At 46.4% G+C, this 14,891-nt stretch overlaps 2 protein-coding genes across 7 annotated transcripts in view; one reads left to right on the forward strand and one right to left on the reverse strand.

Moving 5' to 3' along the window:
- NSDHL (NAD(P) dependent steroid dehydrogenase-like) overlaps positions 1-5,786 on the reverse strand; it is a 44,583-nt gene extending 38,797 nt beyond the window's left edge. The window contains exon 1 of one of the 2 annotated variants that reach the window (XM_051968813.1): positions 5,547-5,786. The gene's annotated coding sequence lies outside the window, so the exon portion shown is untranslated. The remainder of the gene's footprint in view (positions 1-5,546) is intronic. The other variant, XM_051968815.1, reaches the window with a different exon arrangement.
- CETN2 (centrin 2) lies at positions 1,899-13,477 on the forward strand. Of its 5 annotated transcripts, none has more exons than XM_051968816.1 (6): positions 1,899-2,521; positions 3,139-3,245; positions 8,210-8,368; positions 8,866-8,994; positions 9,926-10,063; positions 12,160-13,477. In XM_051968816.1, exons 2-6 carry the CDS (start codon positions 3,207-3,209, stop codon positions 12,247-12,249), a joined length of 555 nt encoding a protein of 184 aa, XP_051824776.1. In that variant the 5' UTR covers positions 1,899-2,521; positions 3,139-3,206; the 3' UTR covers positions 12,250-13,477. The 5 variants fall into 5 exon arrangements, with proteins under 5 accessions (XP_051824776.1, XP_051824778.1, XP_051824777.1 ...); XM_051968818.1 differs by lacking the exon at positions 1,899-2,521 and adding an exon at positions 2,672-2,914 and having other exon boundaries at positions 3,116-3,245; XM_051968817.1 differs by lacking the exon at positions 1,899-2,521 and having other exon boundaries at positions 2,934-3,245.
- Positions 13,478-14,891: the final 1,414 nt, after the last annotated feature.

The following is a 14,891-nucleotide window of genomic DNA, read 5'->3' on the forward strand; positions in this document are numbered from 1 at the left end:
CCGAGCCAGGCAATGGAAGGAATGCTGGATTTGGAGTCAGTAGAGGTGGGTTCAATTTATTTACTAGTTGTGTGAGACTGGACAAGTCCCTTCACCTCTCTGAGCCTCAGTTCCCTGCCCTATAAAGAAAGGAAGGAAGTTGGCCTAATGAACCAGCAAAGTCCTTTTTCCAGATGCAAAGCCATGAGCCTGTAAATAAAGGACTGAGGTGGGCGCTAAAGCCAAGTCTTTGAGACTCCAAGTCTAGCACCTCAAAGTGACATTTGTCTTAAGGGGCCTTGAGTGGTGGTTAAGGATAGAAGACTTGTAGTACAGCCATACAGGATGGGAAGACCTAGCTCTAGCCTCCTGGGAAACAAACCAAAAGCCACAGGGAGAAGGGAGCAGGCCCCCAGCCAGACCTTCATTGTGGGTCCCCAAGAGGCAGCCAGACTCCAACAAAAGGGACAGTCTGGAGCCACCAACCAAAGGGCACATGTACACTGATGTTTGGGGGTGGGCAGAGGACCAGGGGCCCCACCCGAAATACAGACAGCATTCGAGGGTGGAAGGCCATCCTTGGATGGACTCTATGTTTCCATTTCTCCCAGAGAACTTCAGTTCAAACTCCAGCTTTCAGGTGACCTTCCACCTGTCGCTTAACCCCTCTAGGCCCAATTGTAAAAGCCAGTGGATTGGGTTAAATGAACTCTAAGATTCTTCCCTCCTCCAAATCTAGGACTGTCCATAGGTCTCAGAGAACAGAGACCACAGTTTATAGTCAAAGAGATCCGATGCTTGGGAATCCATGCCTAGATGTGAATCACGTGCAGGTTTGGGGAGCACACAGATTGTGCTACAGCCAGATTTCAATGAGGTCCTCACGCCCCTTTCAATACGGTTCCCCCCTCCCCCATTGGGATAACTCACAGATCTATCAGAACACTACCTATGGCATTTAGCTCCCCAGGTCCAGATGGGAGAACCTCTCTAAAGGGTTTTACAATCTGGACAGTTGAACAATCCCTTACAACAAATTCAATGGCATTGAGTCTGGTGGTTTTGATAAATAACGGAAAAATAACCATCAAGCTGTAAAGTCTTTTCTGGACAATGACCACTGGCAAGCAAAAGGCCCAGGTCATCCCATGAGATGGGGCAGAACAAGCTGTGCTGACCCCTTGAGTCAGGGATCTGTGACTCACCCCTCACCCCCACTGGCAGCTGGGGGCAGAGGAGGAGAGAGAAAAAGACAAGACGCAAAAACAGAACGAAAGCTTAAACCCCCCCCCCCAGTCCTTCCCCCAGTGGGAGGCAGAGACCCCGGCCTGCCCTTCCCCAAACTATCAGAAGGCAAGGGTGGCACCACACAGTGAGAAGGAGCAGGCCAGCCATCCCTAGACCTTTAATAAACAAATAACTAATTAGCACATTGTGGATATGCAAATGTCAGAGCTAAAGAGCCTGGAGAACACTCAGTCCCCTGCAGTCTCTGGGTTCACATTCCAACTGCTTTAGAATTGTAAGAAAGGCCCCTTTCTTAAAGGGGAGCATAGGGGTAAACTTCCAGCCAGCTGTGAGTCTTATCACCAGTTCTGGATTCCTCCTCAGCCAAGTTAACAAAGTCTCTAGAGGTAAGCCAAGGGAGGGGGAAAATATCAAACACTTGGAGTTGGAAGGAACTTTAGTTCAACATCATTTTACAGAGAAGGAAACTGAGACTGACAAAGCAAAGTGAACAAAGTAAGATTTGAACCCATTTCCTCTAACTTCCAAATCGGTATTCCTTCCAACCTTACCTGGTTGGCTTTGGGTTACTAATTTTCATTTGTAACTTTTTGAGTGAAAGAGACAGAGACAGAGACAGAGACAGAAACAGAGACAGAGAAAGACAGGGGAGAGAGAGAGACAGAGGAAAAGAGGGAGAGAAATGGGGAACCCTGGTGGGACTAATAAGAAAAACAGCTCTGAAAGCAGGAAAGAAAAGGTGTTTTCAAAGGCCATTTTAGCTCCCCAAGGCCTAAGTGTAAGCAATTACGGCAGTTTGGCAGCCTAGAGAAAAAAATGGCATTTCTTTTCTTTCTTTCTTTCTTTTTTTTTTTTTAAACCGAGTAGGCCAAGGCCCTCTACAGAGTGACCATCTTTCATTTTTGTCCCAGAGGCCTTCGGGGCACTGTGATAAGGGAGGTGAGATGACATGCTTCGCCCCACCCCCAACTACAAAGGAAGCCCATCAGATATCACCTCCCAATCAAAGCCGGCCATTTCTAGGAAAGCGAGACAAAGTAAACTAAATGCCCTTCCCCTAGCAGGAAGATTATGGGGGAGGCTTTGGCAGGCTTGCTCCTCCCAAAGGCTAAAGTTATTTGGGAAGGGGGAGGGGATAGAAGTGGGACCTGGGGGTAAGAAACATCTCTTTTATTACCATCCCACTTGCTTCCTTTTTTCCAATTGTCTCTTCGCCAGCTCCCATGGAATGAAACTAGTGAGACCTGGTAGGCTGAGGTGGTGAGAAAGACCCCAAAGGATGGAAGAACAAGGGGTAAGGTAGCTATAGCCCCTTAGTCCCATTGTCCCCTAGTCCTGGCAGAAAATGACAATTATATTGTACAAATCCCTTTCCTTTTAAGAAGGCAAGAAATCAGGTTCAAATGAATATTCTGAGCAGCCTTTTCCCTCTTTGTAAAGGGGGAAAAAAGTCAGAAAATGCAGGGGGAAGGACAAAAGGGACTACTACCACTAGCTTTGCTCCATAGAAAGGCTGAGGGCTTATAGGGATTTCAAATCTGTCTTTTTTTCTTTCTTTTAAAAATCCCACACTTCTAGTATTTACTAAATGGCCAAAAAAAAAAAAAAGTCCAAAAATTATTTTATGTTCTTTCTCATCTGGATTTTGCTACCACTGAATGGAGCCTTGAAATCACCTCATTTTGTTGTAAGTATAGCTCTGTTGTTTTTTTTTTTTTTGGGGGGGGGGAGGAGGGGGGAGTTGGTTTGGTTTTCTTTACCCAGAACACTTCATCTAAATTTTCCAGTACTGAAATGGAATTGTAATCTCATCAGTCTGGATGTTCCCTCCACTGGTGTATATGGCAAGTTACCCTAACCTTTTCTTTTTTTGTGTGATTCTTAACAGGTGGTCCATCTTCTGTGCTAAAGGCCTGACATCATGAAGATATCGTGGGGAACCCAGACTGTGCTGAGTTTCTGATATTTCTTAATTTAAAATGGTGATCTGTTGCCTGAGTCTCCAGCTAGTCCTCACGGTGAGTGTGCATATGTATGTTTGTATTTGTGTGTGTGTGTGTGTGGGGGGGGGGGGTTTGGGGAGGGTGGGGACTGCAGTGCCAGGGGATGGCAAAATATCATTAGTTCCATTTTTTCCTGCCTCCCATTTCTACCCTTTGATGCCAACTGGCTAAATAACAGAAATGTTAGGTGAGTTTTTGTAAAACTTAGAATATGTGGTCTGCTGTGAGTGAGAGATGCTGATTTCAATGCAACACAACACATCTCTGTGCTCACAATGTCTGCCATGATACCCTGTACCTAGTTAGTACCTATGGAGTGTATCACCAATTCTGAATTACACTTCTACCAAATTAATGGAGTTTTCCTACTTACTTAAGCAGCAGAAGTAAGCTGTAAGAAAAAAGAAAATCAGTTAAGAGAAAACAGAGCTAGCACAGCCAGAAAAAAATAGGCGCAAGACCCCGGATGCTGGGGATAAAAACAATTCAAACAATCCAATCTCTTACTCTCAAGGAGCTTTCAATCCAATCCCCTAGAAAGATAATAAGCCATATATACAGATAATCCAAACACAAGTTAGGATGTTACCACACACAGAAAATGCAATAGAGTAATGAAACATGAATTGCTTGAAATGGGGGGAAGAAGGTAGGGGTCAGGAGGAGGTGGTATTTGAGCTGGAATTTGAAAAAATGGGAGGATTTTCAAAGATAAAGAGGGAGAAGAAGCAGATTTGGGGAGAGCAAATGGCTAGTGGTTCAGACTGACTAGACTGGGGGGAGGGGAGAGGAGAGAAGGGGAATGGTTATGAAATTAGGCTGGAGGGGAGACCGAAGAGCTGACAGGTACTGAAAGCAAGGGGAGAGTATTAGGAAAGGGTGTGGCCAGCAGTATGCAATGCTGCAGAAAGGTCAAGTGCCCACTGAAAAAGCACCCCGAGCCTTTGGGGAGGGGAAGGGGGGAACAGTGGCCAGGGTAGCCGATCCATTTAGGAGCTTTGCAGAAAGGGGAGAGATGCAGAACAGCAATCTGAGGGGATGGCAAGATTATGGGATGGATGGAGGGGGAAGGGAATGGCGGAGATCTGAGCCTGTCTTTCAGGGGCAGTGAACCCAGTAGAGAGGGAAGGGTTGAAAATGTGAAAGCGGGGTAACCTGGGGGGAGGGGGAGTGAGTAGTCCTGGGGAGTATGATAAGAGAAGCAAATGTTGCACTGAAATTAGAAGGCATGATTTTGTAGTGTATACACTTAGCAGGATCCCCTAATTTCCCCCAAAGAGCTCTAGGTATCTTGGTCCGACACAAAAGGCTTTGCTAACCACCACATTTAGCTAATCCTTAATGTCTGCCCGGTAATCAGCCCTCTCCCTTTCACTCTCTTCATCTCCATTTTCCAGCCTCAATCCACAAGCTCAATTTCCCCCCAGGGCACTGAAGGTACACACACCCTAAAATCCAAATCAAAAGGCTCCAAGGGCCTTTAGAAATCCACCCAGAGACTACGCAGACAACCTCCATTCGAAGCTAAAAGCAAATTTTTTTGGGTAAACAAGTCGAGGTTCATTTTCTTCCCGGCCCTAGCCTCGTTGGCATGGCAACCAAAGAGCCCTTTTCTATTGTTTGGTGAAGTCAGAGCCCAGTCCAGTGACAGCCCAGCCCTGGCAACCGCCTTTTTTTTTTTTTTTTTTCCCTGCTTCTAATAAATATCCCTTGGTTCTTTAGCTGATCATCAGGGCTTAGACAATGAGTGAGAATCTCGTTAAGAATTAGGATGGTGGAGATCAGAGAACGTCAGAGCTGAAATAGACCTTAGAGGTTCTCTAGGCCCTGCCTACGTTTGACAGGGGAGGAAACTGAGGCCCAGAGGGGTTCAATGACTTGCCCAAGGTCACACAGGCAGGAAGTGGCAAAGCTAGAATTCGAACACAAGCTAGATTAATTAGAGCAGTTTGCAATTGAAAATTTGAGGGAGGGAATCGCGTAAAAGAAGCCTGCGCGAGAGAGGTGGGGCGGCCAACCAGGCATGGAAGGCAGACTGGCTCCCAGATTCAGCATTAAGTCTTTAAGGAGCCCCCCAAAAGCTCAGGGCTTGAGGCACCCCAAATTATCCAACGCCATCGTAGTGTCAGGATGCTTGCGAGAGCTGACCTCCAGGAAGCCTGGCCTCGCCCACTACCAAAAGGCTCCCTCCGGCTCCCCGTCGGGCCCAAGTCCCCCTCCCTGCCGGGCCCAGATCCCCCTCCCGCTCCCCCTGCCCATCTCGCCCCGCCCCTCGTCCCTGACACCGGCCAGACGGCCTCCAGCAACGACTCTTACTCGTCACTGTAAGGGGTCTGGCAGCTCCGCTCCGGCCCGATCGTCCGGGGGGGGGTTCTGGCTCCGGCTCCGGCAAAGGCTCGCTCCCTGGCTGGGGTTATACCGTGAATTCTAACTTCCTACGCTTCCCTCGGGTATCCACCGGCCTCCAGCCAAATAGGCAGAGAATCGGCCGAGGCTTTCCCGGCCCGCCAATTGGCCCGGCTCCCCACAGGTATAACCAATCGCGGACTGAGCCCGCCTCACGTCGGATGTCACAGGTCTATCCCCCGGGTGCGTCCGAACCCCCTAGCCTATCGCGAGCAAGAACCGCCTTAATGGACGTTCACCTTTCAGCCCATAGGAAACACTAAAGAGACACGAGAAAGAGCCAATGAGAAACCAGACCTCTGGCTTCTGTAGGATGATGTCGATTCCCTCCGCTCCAGTGAGGACCTGATCTCGAGCTCCAGGGGCGGTGGGAGCAGCCGCAGGAGGGGTGTGTGTGTGTGTGTGTGTGTGTGTGTGTGTGTGTGGGTGGGTGGGTGGGTGTGCGCGCGCGCGCCTCTGTGTGTGTGTGGTTTTGGGTGTGCGCGCGCGCCTCTGTGTGTGCCTGTGTGAGTGTGTGTCTCTCTCTGAGATCAGGGGGGCGGAGCCTGAGCGGACAGGCGCGGGCGGGGCGGAGTCAGGGAGAGAGAGGGGGCGGAGCGAGAGGGTTTTAGTTGCCGCCTGAGGGGCTTGGAGACTCAGTGTCTGCGCGTTAGCTGTCGGGAGCGGAGGCATGGTGAGTGCGGCTACTCCCCCTCCTGCCCCCCAATTCCCTCTGGATCCCACTCCGTGGCCCGGCCGGGCCGTGGTTTTGTCTTTCCCTTGGCCCTGGTGGGGAACTCTCTTCTGGCCTCCTTTTCCCTTCCTGCCCCCGGTGCCCCCACCGCCACCACCTCCACCACCTCCGCTGCCGCCGCCGCCTCCTCAGCCCCGGTGGGGCCTGCTCCCCCTGCGCCCGGCCCGGAGCCTCGGCGTCCCCACTGTGGCCTGGCCCCCCGAGCGCGGGGACCCCGTTGCTTGGTCAACCCCTTGGTCTGTGGCCGGGCCCTTCCCTGCCCGGCCTGCCGGCCGCCCAGTGGCCACCCGGCCCCCAGCCCGGCCCATCGCCCGGCCCGCCTCCTCCCGACCCGCTGCTCCCTCCCTCCCCCCTGACGGGATCTGGTCGGCCTACTTTCCCCCACCCCAGGCCAGGTAGGTGTCGAGCGGTCGCGCTTTTCCCCCTGCTCCCCGATCCCCCTCCATCCTTCCCCTTGGTTCCCCCCATCTCTCCCGCTCCCCGCCTCCGCCTCCACCCTTCCCTGCCACCGCCTCCTCGGCTCCCGCTTCTCTTGCCGCTCCTTTCCCCCCTCTATCCTTTCCTTGCCTTTGCAGATCCCTTGGGCGCTCAGCTTCGGGTGGGCCCTGGGGAGGGCGCGGTTGTGGGGGGGGGCGATGGAAGGGGGGCGCTGCAGCTTCGGGTCCTCGGGGGAGCTGGGTGTGGAAGGCGGGGGCGGGGCACGGGAGGACGTTGTCGATTGCTGTGTAGAGGGATGGGGGGGCGGGGAGGGGGAGGCAGAGGCAAGGGGGGGGGTGTAAGGGGCGCTGCTGGCTGCCTTAATTTCTCCAGAAATTCACCGTGGGCTAATCTCGTCCAAATGGAATGATCTTTTACTGTTTCATCTTTGGGTTCTAAGCGATTTCTGATGTAAAAAGAGCCGCTTCTGTGGGGTGTCTCCATTGATTTGAATTTCACTTGGGAGAAGAGATGTATTTTTTACATTTGGTTTTAAACAATCCTCGTAGTGGGTTTTGAGCCTCCAGCAGAAAGGCAAGGTACACCTGTTTGAGGTCTCTGAAAAGCTATGCTCTTTGGCGTTTGATGTGGGCAGCATCATGGTTTTCCTCAGATTTAGAAATGGCTGCCAAATCTAAGCAGGAGCAAAGAAAGCCCAGCAATTCCCATTTCAGTGTGAACAGGTAGCTCTGGAACTTTCCATCAGAGCACACTAAAAGATGGGTGCCGAATAGGGGTCCTTGCACGTGAGTAAACGGTTAGGCATAAATGCGATAAATAAAATGCAAAGAGATTAGGCTTAAACTCTCCCAGAACTCCCCAGGGGAGGAAAAGGGGCAAAATAGTATCATTTTTTTTTTTTGAAGCATTTGTGGGAATAGCTGTGTGTGTAGACAGATACTGAAACATTGTTTAAGTGAGTGGGATTGTCAGTTTCCTTCTCTACAAACACAAACAACAACAACAACAAAAATAAAAAGATTTACTTTCCCACCGAGATTGTTACAATGTAGCAGGTGCAGGTCTTCCCTCCATTTGTAATTCATTTTCAGAACAACTGGGTGTATACACTGTTAGAAATGGTGTGGTGACAAACACGGTTTGAATCCTGTGATGGGTTCTTAGCAGAAACTATAGATCCCAGGAAGGAGAAAGCTCTAAGATTTTGGGGAAATGGAACACAAAATTCTATATGAAGATTTTATCCTGGTGACAAGGCTAAAATTCAAAGGAGATGAAAAATACGAATATTTCTTTGACAGCACTTTAAGTAAAATTGTGAAAATGCTTTTTTAAAAAATTTGCCATCCTATATCCCTGCAATGCAATTTAAGATCACTTGTTCTTTATTGTTGTTTTAAAGGCCAGTACCATCAAGAAGCCAAACCTGGGCTCCGCCCCCCCAAGAAAGAAGATGGGACCCAAACCCGAACTCACAGAGGAACAGAAACAAGAAATTAGAGAGGCATTTGATCTCTTTGATACAGATGGAACCGGGACAATAGATGTTAAGGAGCTCAAGGCAGGTTTATTAAGTACCAACTGTAAGCACTAACCTGGGAAAAGCACAGAGTCCAAGAGAAATAATTAGTTACACATAATAAAAAAAACCCCATCACTGTCTCTGTTTTCACTGAGTTAAATTATAGTGAAATATCACTCCTTGGGGTGGGAAAAAATAAAGGGGGATCTGGTGACCCTAGGTATTTTCTTTCCATTTTAATTCCACCTTTCCATTTCTGAGCTGATAACACAGTATTCTAGAATTGTCTTTCCTGCCTTGCTTTACCCCTCTCTTCTTTTTTTTCTGCCCAAAGTGTCGGTCACAGGTATTATTGTACCGTTCCATTTTTTCTGTTCCCCCCCCCCCCCGGTCCCCAATCCTGTTAAGTAAGGTGAATTAAAATTGTCATTTGCTTACTATTAGAAGCTCCAAGTCACAGTGCCACTTTTGCCCCTAGGTATTTTTGGGACTTCTGTCTTTTGTTGAAATAATTATTTAGTCTATTTTTGATGTAGGTGGCCATGAGAGCTCTGGGCTTCGAACCCAAGAAAGAAGAGATTAAAAAAATGATATCAGACATTGACAAGGAGGGGACGGGGAAAATCAGTTTCAATGACTTTTTGGCTGTGATGACTCAAAAAATGGTAAGTCAGCCAACACGACGGACATATAAGCTCTATGTAGCAAAGAACATCCAGGTGTGGAGATCACTCTGTCAAAATGAAGCTCACTAAGATCAAGGGCCTGGATCACAAGATCCCAGATTTAGAGGCCATCTGGTCCACGCCCATCATTTTGCAAATTGGAATAGAGAGTGCTTCAGATTGAAAAGCAGGAGACATGGATTCTACTCCTGTTCTCCTGTGACTTGAAGAAGTCAGTTTTGCCATCTAAAATAAGAGAAGGAATAAATACTTGCCCCTACCCCTTTTCTATCTAATTATTGTCATGGTAGCATTTTACAATTTAATGGCAGTTAAATCTGAATTTGGGGGACTCGAGAGCTCATATACTTGTTGTGTCTTTCTTTTGACATATATATACAATTACAATCACGTTAGGAAATTTCACAGGGGGAGTTTTAGTGATGGTAGATTTCCACAAACCTGAGAAATATATTTCTCTGACTGGAGGCAAAGGAAAGCCAGGGAAGATATTACTCAGGCTAATGGGGTGGTTCTGAAAATACTCTGATCCCATGCACTGCCCAGTGGACATAATCCTGCTGTTTGTTCTCAGAATCAAGAAGCCTGGGATGACTTTTATCCCTGAGAGGTTTGTATCCCAAGATAAAGGCCAGACCTTGGTATTTTTGTGGGGTGAGAGCACTGTTCTATCTGGTCGTTCTCATTTAATGAAACAGGCAGTCCTTGGTCAACCTGATGAATGAATAGGGGTTATAGTTTGCTTGGTGGGAAGGATAAAAGCATGAGAAAAGATAGGAGAGTTTTTCATTTTACAACAGGGCATTCTATTGCTTTTATTTTCTCCACATTTCTGTAAGAGGACCTTAGGATGACTACAAGTTGCTAGGACTGAGATCCTTCCTTTCTTGTGTGTGATTTAATTTATAAGGCTGAAAAGGATACCAGAGAAGAAATTCTGAAGGCTTTCAGACTCTTCGATGATGATGAAACCGGAAAAATCTCCTTCAAGAACTTAAAGCGTGTGGCCAGAGAGCTAGGGGAAAACCTCACTGATGAGGAACTGCAGGTTTGTTGTAGATGAGTCTGGAATCCCATGTTCTTGGCTTCTGGCTCTGTGGTAGGTTTTCTTTGAGAGACCTTCAGATCTGGACTGTTGGGTACTTTGCTCACCACCTAATTTTTTTTTTTAAACCTCTCAGTTGGTAAGTATAACTAGCTCCCGATCCTAGGTCCTCATTTTCTACCCATGTCTCCTATCTTTATCGATTCTGGTTTGCCCATTTCTTAATTTTTCTTTCTGGGTAAGTTTATGTGCTAATATGTGTCAGTGAAGTGTGGCCGTGATGTGAAGGAACTGGAGACTTAGTATAACATTAATAGTCTTTTCATTAGACTAAGGTGGTCACTTTTGTATTTCTAACCCCTACCATGGTGTTTAGTAATGAAAAGGTTTTTAAAATTAGCTTCCTCAGTTGGGGGAAATGCTCTTGTCCTAACCTGACTCCCAAACAAGTACTTTTGGACAAATTGAGTAACTCTTTCCTTTTTCTCTGACCTATAGAATCATGACCCTTAAGGAGGGTGGGGGAGATGATAGTGATCCGGGGCCTGTGTTTGTCACCTTTCATTTATACTTCCGACACGATTTAAACCTCGGTCTGTGACTGACGCCTCTACTGTATATTGTTCTCTCTTCTCTTCTTTTCTCCATCTCCCTCTCTCCACAAAAAGTTGGGGTTTCATTTTAAAGACTCAGTTAAATAAAACAAATAACATAGAGTTATTGGGCTTGTATGCTAAGTCTCAGGACCCATCAGATGCTGTGGAATCACTGTAGGATACAGGTGAGATGGTTTTACGTGGTCTATTTGGGGTTTGAATGAGGATCCAAAATGGATCTACTTCATAATCGGCCTCCTTTCTAAAAGACAACATTTATAACTTACGATGCATTAAACGGGCTCCAGCACTTTAGAGCTTTTATATTTGAGATTAAGGTTTTAATAATAATATTATTATAATAGAAACGGCCCTTCAAAGAAATCTACCCCCATCTTTGAGGCTGCTGTTCTATGGATCACGAGTTTATTCCCCAGGCAAACTAGTGGGCTTAACTAGTTTCGTGGCCAGATTCTGCCCATCCAGTCACCTCACAAAGGTGAGCTTTTAATCATAAAGAGAAGACTAGCCAGAGTCTAGGTCATTGTGAAGCCATTACCTTTATAGGTGACCTCATGGAGAATCGGAATGTAGGGAAACCAAGGTCCAGGGGAGAGAGAGACTTGGGTAAGGTCCCAGAGCAAAGGGCTCTGCTTTATGTCCTCTAAAGCCCAATCGAGGCTTTAGGCCTTTCTGCCGCTGTCTCCCATAGCTCGGTCTCATTTAGTTCACTGTACAGTTCAAACCAGCTCATAGGGAATTAAAAAAATTTTTTTTAATCACTTGGAAATCAAACATTTCATTCAGTAAGAATTTATTAAGTACTTCTTATGTGCTTAGTGCAGGAGATAAAAGACAAAACTAAAATTGTCCCTGCCCTCTCAAACATTAAATATCAGCTACAGTTTAAATAAAATACTGGATTGAGGATAATTTAGGAAAAGGCAGCTTTTTTTCAGTAATTAGAACAAGAAAAATTACTGCCCAATTAAGTGAAAATATTGGTAAATTAATGTCAGTCCTTCAGTTGGATTGTAGATGGGGACTTGAGATTTGTATTTCTATTTAGGATTAGACTTAGCCTAAAACCATTGCCTTTGCCTAAGTTTTAGAAGTTAGGGGTGGTGCAGTGGAAGAGATTACTTTCTAGCCAGATGACGTGGGTTCTCCCAGTAGATTTTAGTCTGTGCTGCTTTGGGCAAATTGTTGAGTCTCTCTGGGATTTCAAATTTTCTCATGTGTAAAATGAAAGCCTTGGACTAGATTAGCTCTAAGATCTCTTCCATATCTCAGCCCTTAATATCCATCATGCTATAGCTGACATTATCCCCATCTTACAGATGAAACCGGTATGACTTTTTGTCACTAGATTTGGTCCTTTGCTTCCCCCCCTTCCCCACCAAATCTCAGTGCTGCTTTTGTTTGTTATCGAAACTCTCGTACGTGACCTTCTCTAGATGTTTCCTAGGTCAGTCTAATCTACCACCTCCTGAATTCTTACAGGAAATGATTGACGAAGCTGATCGAGATGGTGACGGAGAAGTCAATGAACAGGAGTTCCTGCGGATTATGAAAAAGACCAGTCTGTATTGAGATCACAGTATCTCTTCCCCTATTGCAGGCACATGCAAATAGATGTACCCGTTATGAAGGTTCCTTGTTTTCCTTTTTTGAGGTGTCACTCTATAAAGTACATAGAGACTGATTTTCCCCCTCCACTAATTAAGCTAGATAATCCTATTGGCAAATACCCGATTCAGTCAAATCTTTTCTAAAGAATTTTAAAATCGTAATTCTAGCTAAAACACCTTGTTGATGGATTTTCCAATTGAGAACCCACTAGGCTTAAGGATGGGGGCCTAAAAGTCCTCTCCCCCCCACCCTTTTGCTTGGTATCTCTTCTTTCATTCATTTATTACACCAAATCCCAGAGCAAAATTGAAATGTCATGGCCACCAAAGTGGGAACAAAGAATATCTCCTTTAAGGTGCTGGTTCCCTTTATCACCTTGCTTCATCATCTCTTTCCCCCTGCCATGCTCAGGTGTATGATACAGCAGGATCATGTGATTGGCTTGTAGGCCACCATTCCAGGCCATTTTCCCCCTCCCTCTTCCATTCACCCCTTTGATTTTCATTGACTTAGCTCTTTTAAGAAGAAACTAGCTTACCAACTTCTTTGTTGTGTCTGGAAATACACCGACATACCTGTTGTCTCGTGGAGGGCTTGGACTGTTCCATGGCATCACCCTCTCCAGTCATCTCTGGGGTAGCTGCATCTAGCTCATCCACTTTGTGTCATCCTGGCAAATGCTCTTTCCTTTTCCCAGGCCAGGCCACCAAATGAAAAAAGCTAAATGTAATGTTAGCCTAAGAAAATCATAAATAGCATAGGTTGGCTTAATACTAATGTTTAAAAAAAAATCACACAGATAAGCATTTCCTTAGTTCATAAGCTTTAAGGGCTTAGTTGCTTTGAAAATTGGGGTGGGTGGGGTGGGTCGTGTTTCAAGTATTTAGCAAAGCCGTTTTCCCTTTTCCCTGCTTGGACAGAAGGGAACTGGCTGTTGTTGTCTTCATTAGAAATCTAATGTAACCGTGGCCATTTTCTACTGATTTTGTCACAAGTTCCTCTTTACTGGTTAGCTCCAAGAACCTTTGGTTCTTATTAGTCCGTGAATCGCTCCTCGGATGTATGGACACCGACCGGCGAGTGTCCCACCTGGATAGTTTTGACACACTGCTTTGTAACTCCCAGTGGTCTGTTCTGTGTTGATGCTATTTATTTTCTCGTTGTGAATAAAGTCTTTCTTGTTTTAAAATTCTGGCCTTTGACTACGAATTACTTGAATTTGGGATTTCTATTTGAGCCGTGATATCGAAGGCAGTGTTGCAGAAGGCTTTGGCAAATATTACCCAGGCTGGGCATTCCTACTTGCCTGGGGCGAGTGGCTCCCTTTGTAGGATGAGGAGACCCCGGTCTAGGATGGGGCACTCCCCGAAAACAAGAAAAAGGGAATCCTAGAGTTCAAACAGCTGGTTTTAAGTCCCCAGGAGGGTAGAAAGTACACCTCTGGGGGTCTAGGCTGTCTGATCAAAAGGCGAGCAGCATGAACTGTGCTGGGCCTTCCACAGGTCTCGAGAGCCCCAGTACAGGGCCTCCTTGCACACTACAAATAGAAGGTATACCATGTTGAGTCTTGACATTGAAGGAACCTTATAGAGAGAGTTCCTCTAAGTCTCCCTGCTTTAATGCTTATTGCGGGAACCGTCTTATGTAGTATCTTAGGTGGCGCGTGGCCATCTTTTCGGGGAACCTCAGACAAAGGCGGCCGCCATAAAGCCACCAATCGGCCATTAGAACCTTGTGTAGAATTGCTTGAAAATAAAATTTTACTGCTAATTTTGCTTTTATGCAACCTATGTGTCTTCTACTTTCACACCAGAGAGAGTTCTCTTATATTAAATAGGGATTTTTTAGGAGAGGAAGAAAAATTGTGAAGCAGAACCAACTTGGGTGATAAACAGACACCAAACCTGAACAAACAGGAGGGAGGGAGCAAAGATAAAAAGGAGCTAACATGACTTGCCTTGCCCGGCAGCCATTTTTGAAAGGGAGGAGCATAGCACGGTGGGTAGAGATTGGTGGTCAAATCCTGACTTGACAGCAGGCGACTCCAGCAAGTTACTAGGCAAATTGCAAATCTGGCTCACTACTATACCTTCCTCCCCAAACTCCACTGGAACACTTCCCTCCCCCCCCCCCCCCACACACACACACAGAAATTAGCAGGCCAAGCTGCCCAAGGACATTGCAGTCTCCCAGAATATAGCAAGAAAGACACTTTTATTTGGATTCTTTGTAAGAGCAGATTAGATAAATGGTCAAAGAATGTGAACATGCAGTTTTCAGATGAAGGAGTTAACGCTATTTATTAATCATGAAAAACAAAAGCTCTAAATCACTGGTGATTAGAGAAATGCCCGTTAAAATAACCAAGGTACCACCTCGTATCTTTCAGATTGGCTAACGCAAGGAAAATGATGGATGTTGGAGGGGATGTGGGAAAACTGGGACACTAAGACATTGTTGGTGGAATTGTGAACTGATCCAACCATTCTGGAGAGCAATTTCAAACTATGCCCAAAGGGCTAGCAAACTCCAGGCCCTTTGACCCAAGCGATTACCATAACTAGGTTCGTATTCCAAAGAGATCATAAAAAAGGGGAAAGGAT

The sequence above is a fragment of the Antechinus flavipes genome, chromosome X (assembly GCF_016432865.1).
Source record: "Antechinus flavipes isolate AdamAnt ecotype Samford, QLD, Australia chromosome X, AdamAnt_v2, whole genome shotgun sequence".
In the NCBI taxonomy this organism is placed as follows: domain Eukaryota; kingdom Metazoa; phylum Chordata; class Mammalia; order Dasyuromorphia; family Dasyuridae; genus Antechinus; species Antechinus flavipes.

What these genes read in the sequence shown, in the direction of transcription:
- CETN2 (XM_051968816.1), top strand. Translation starts at nt 3,207, where the DNA reads ATGGTGATCTGTTGCCTGAGTCTCCAGCTAGTCCTCACG. An exon ending in TAGATGTTAAGGAGCTCAAG is followed by an intron (nt 8,369 to 8,865) that starts GCAGGTTTATTA and finishes TTTTTGATGTAG; the next exon opens with GTGGCCATGAGAGCTCTGGG. An exon ending in TCACTGATGAGGAACTGCAG is followed by an intron (nt 10,064 to 12,159) that starts GTTTGTTGTAGA and finishes GAATTCTTACAG; the next exon opens with GAAATGATTGACGAAGCTGA.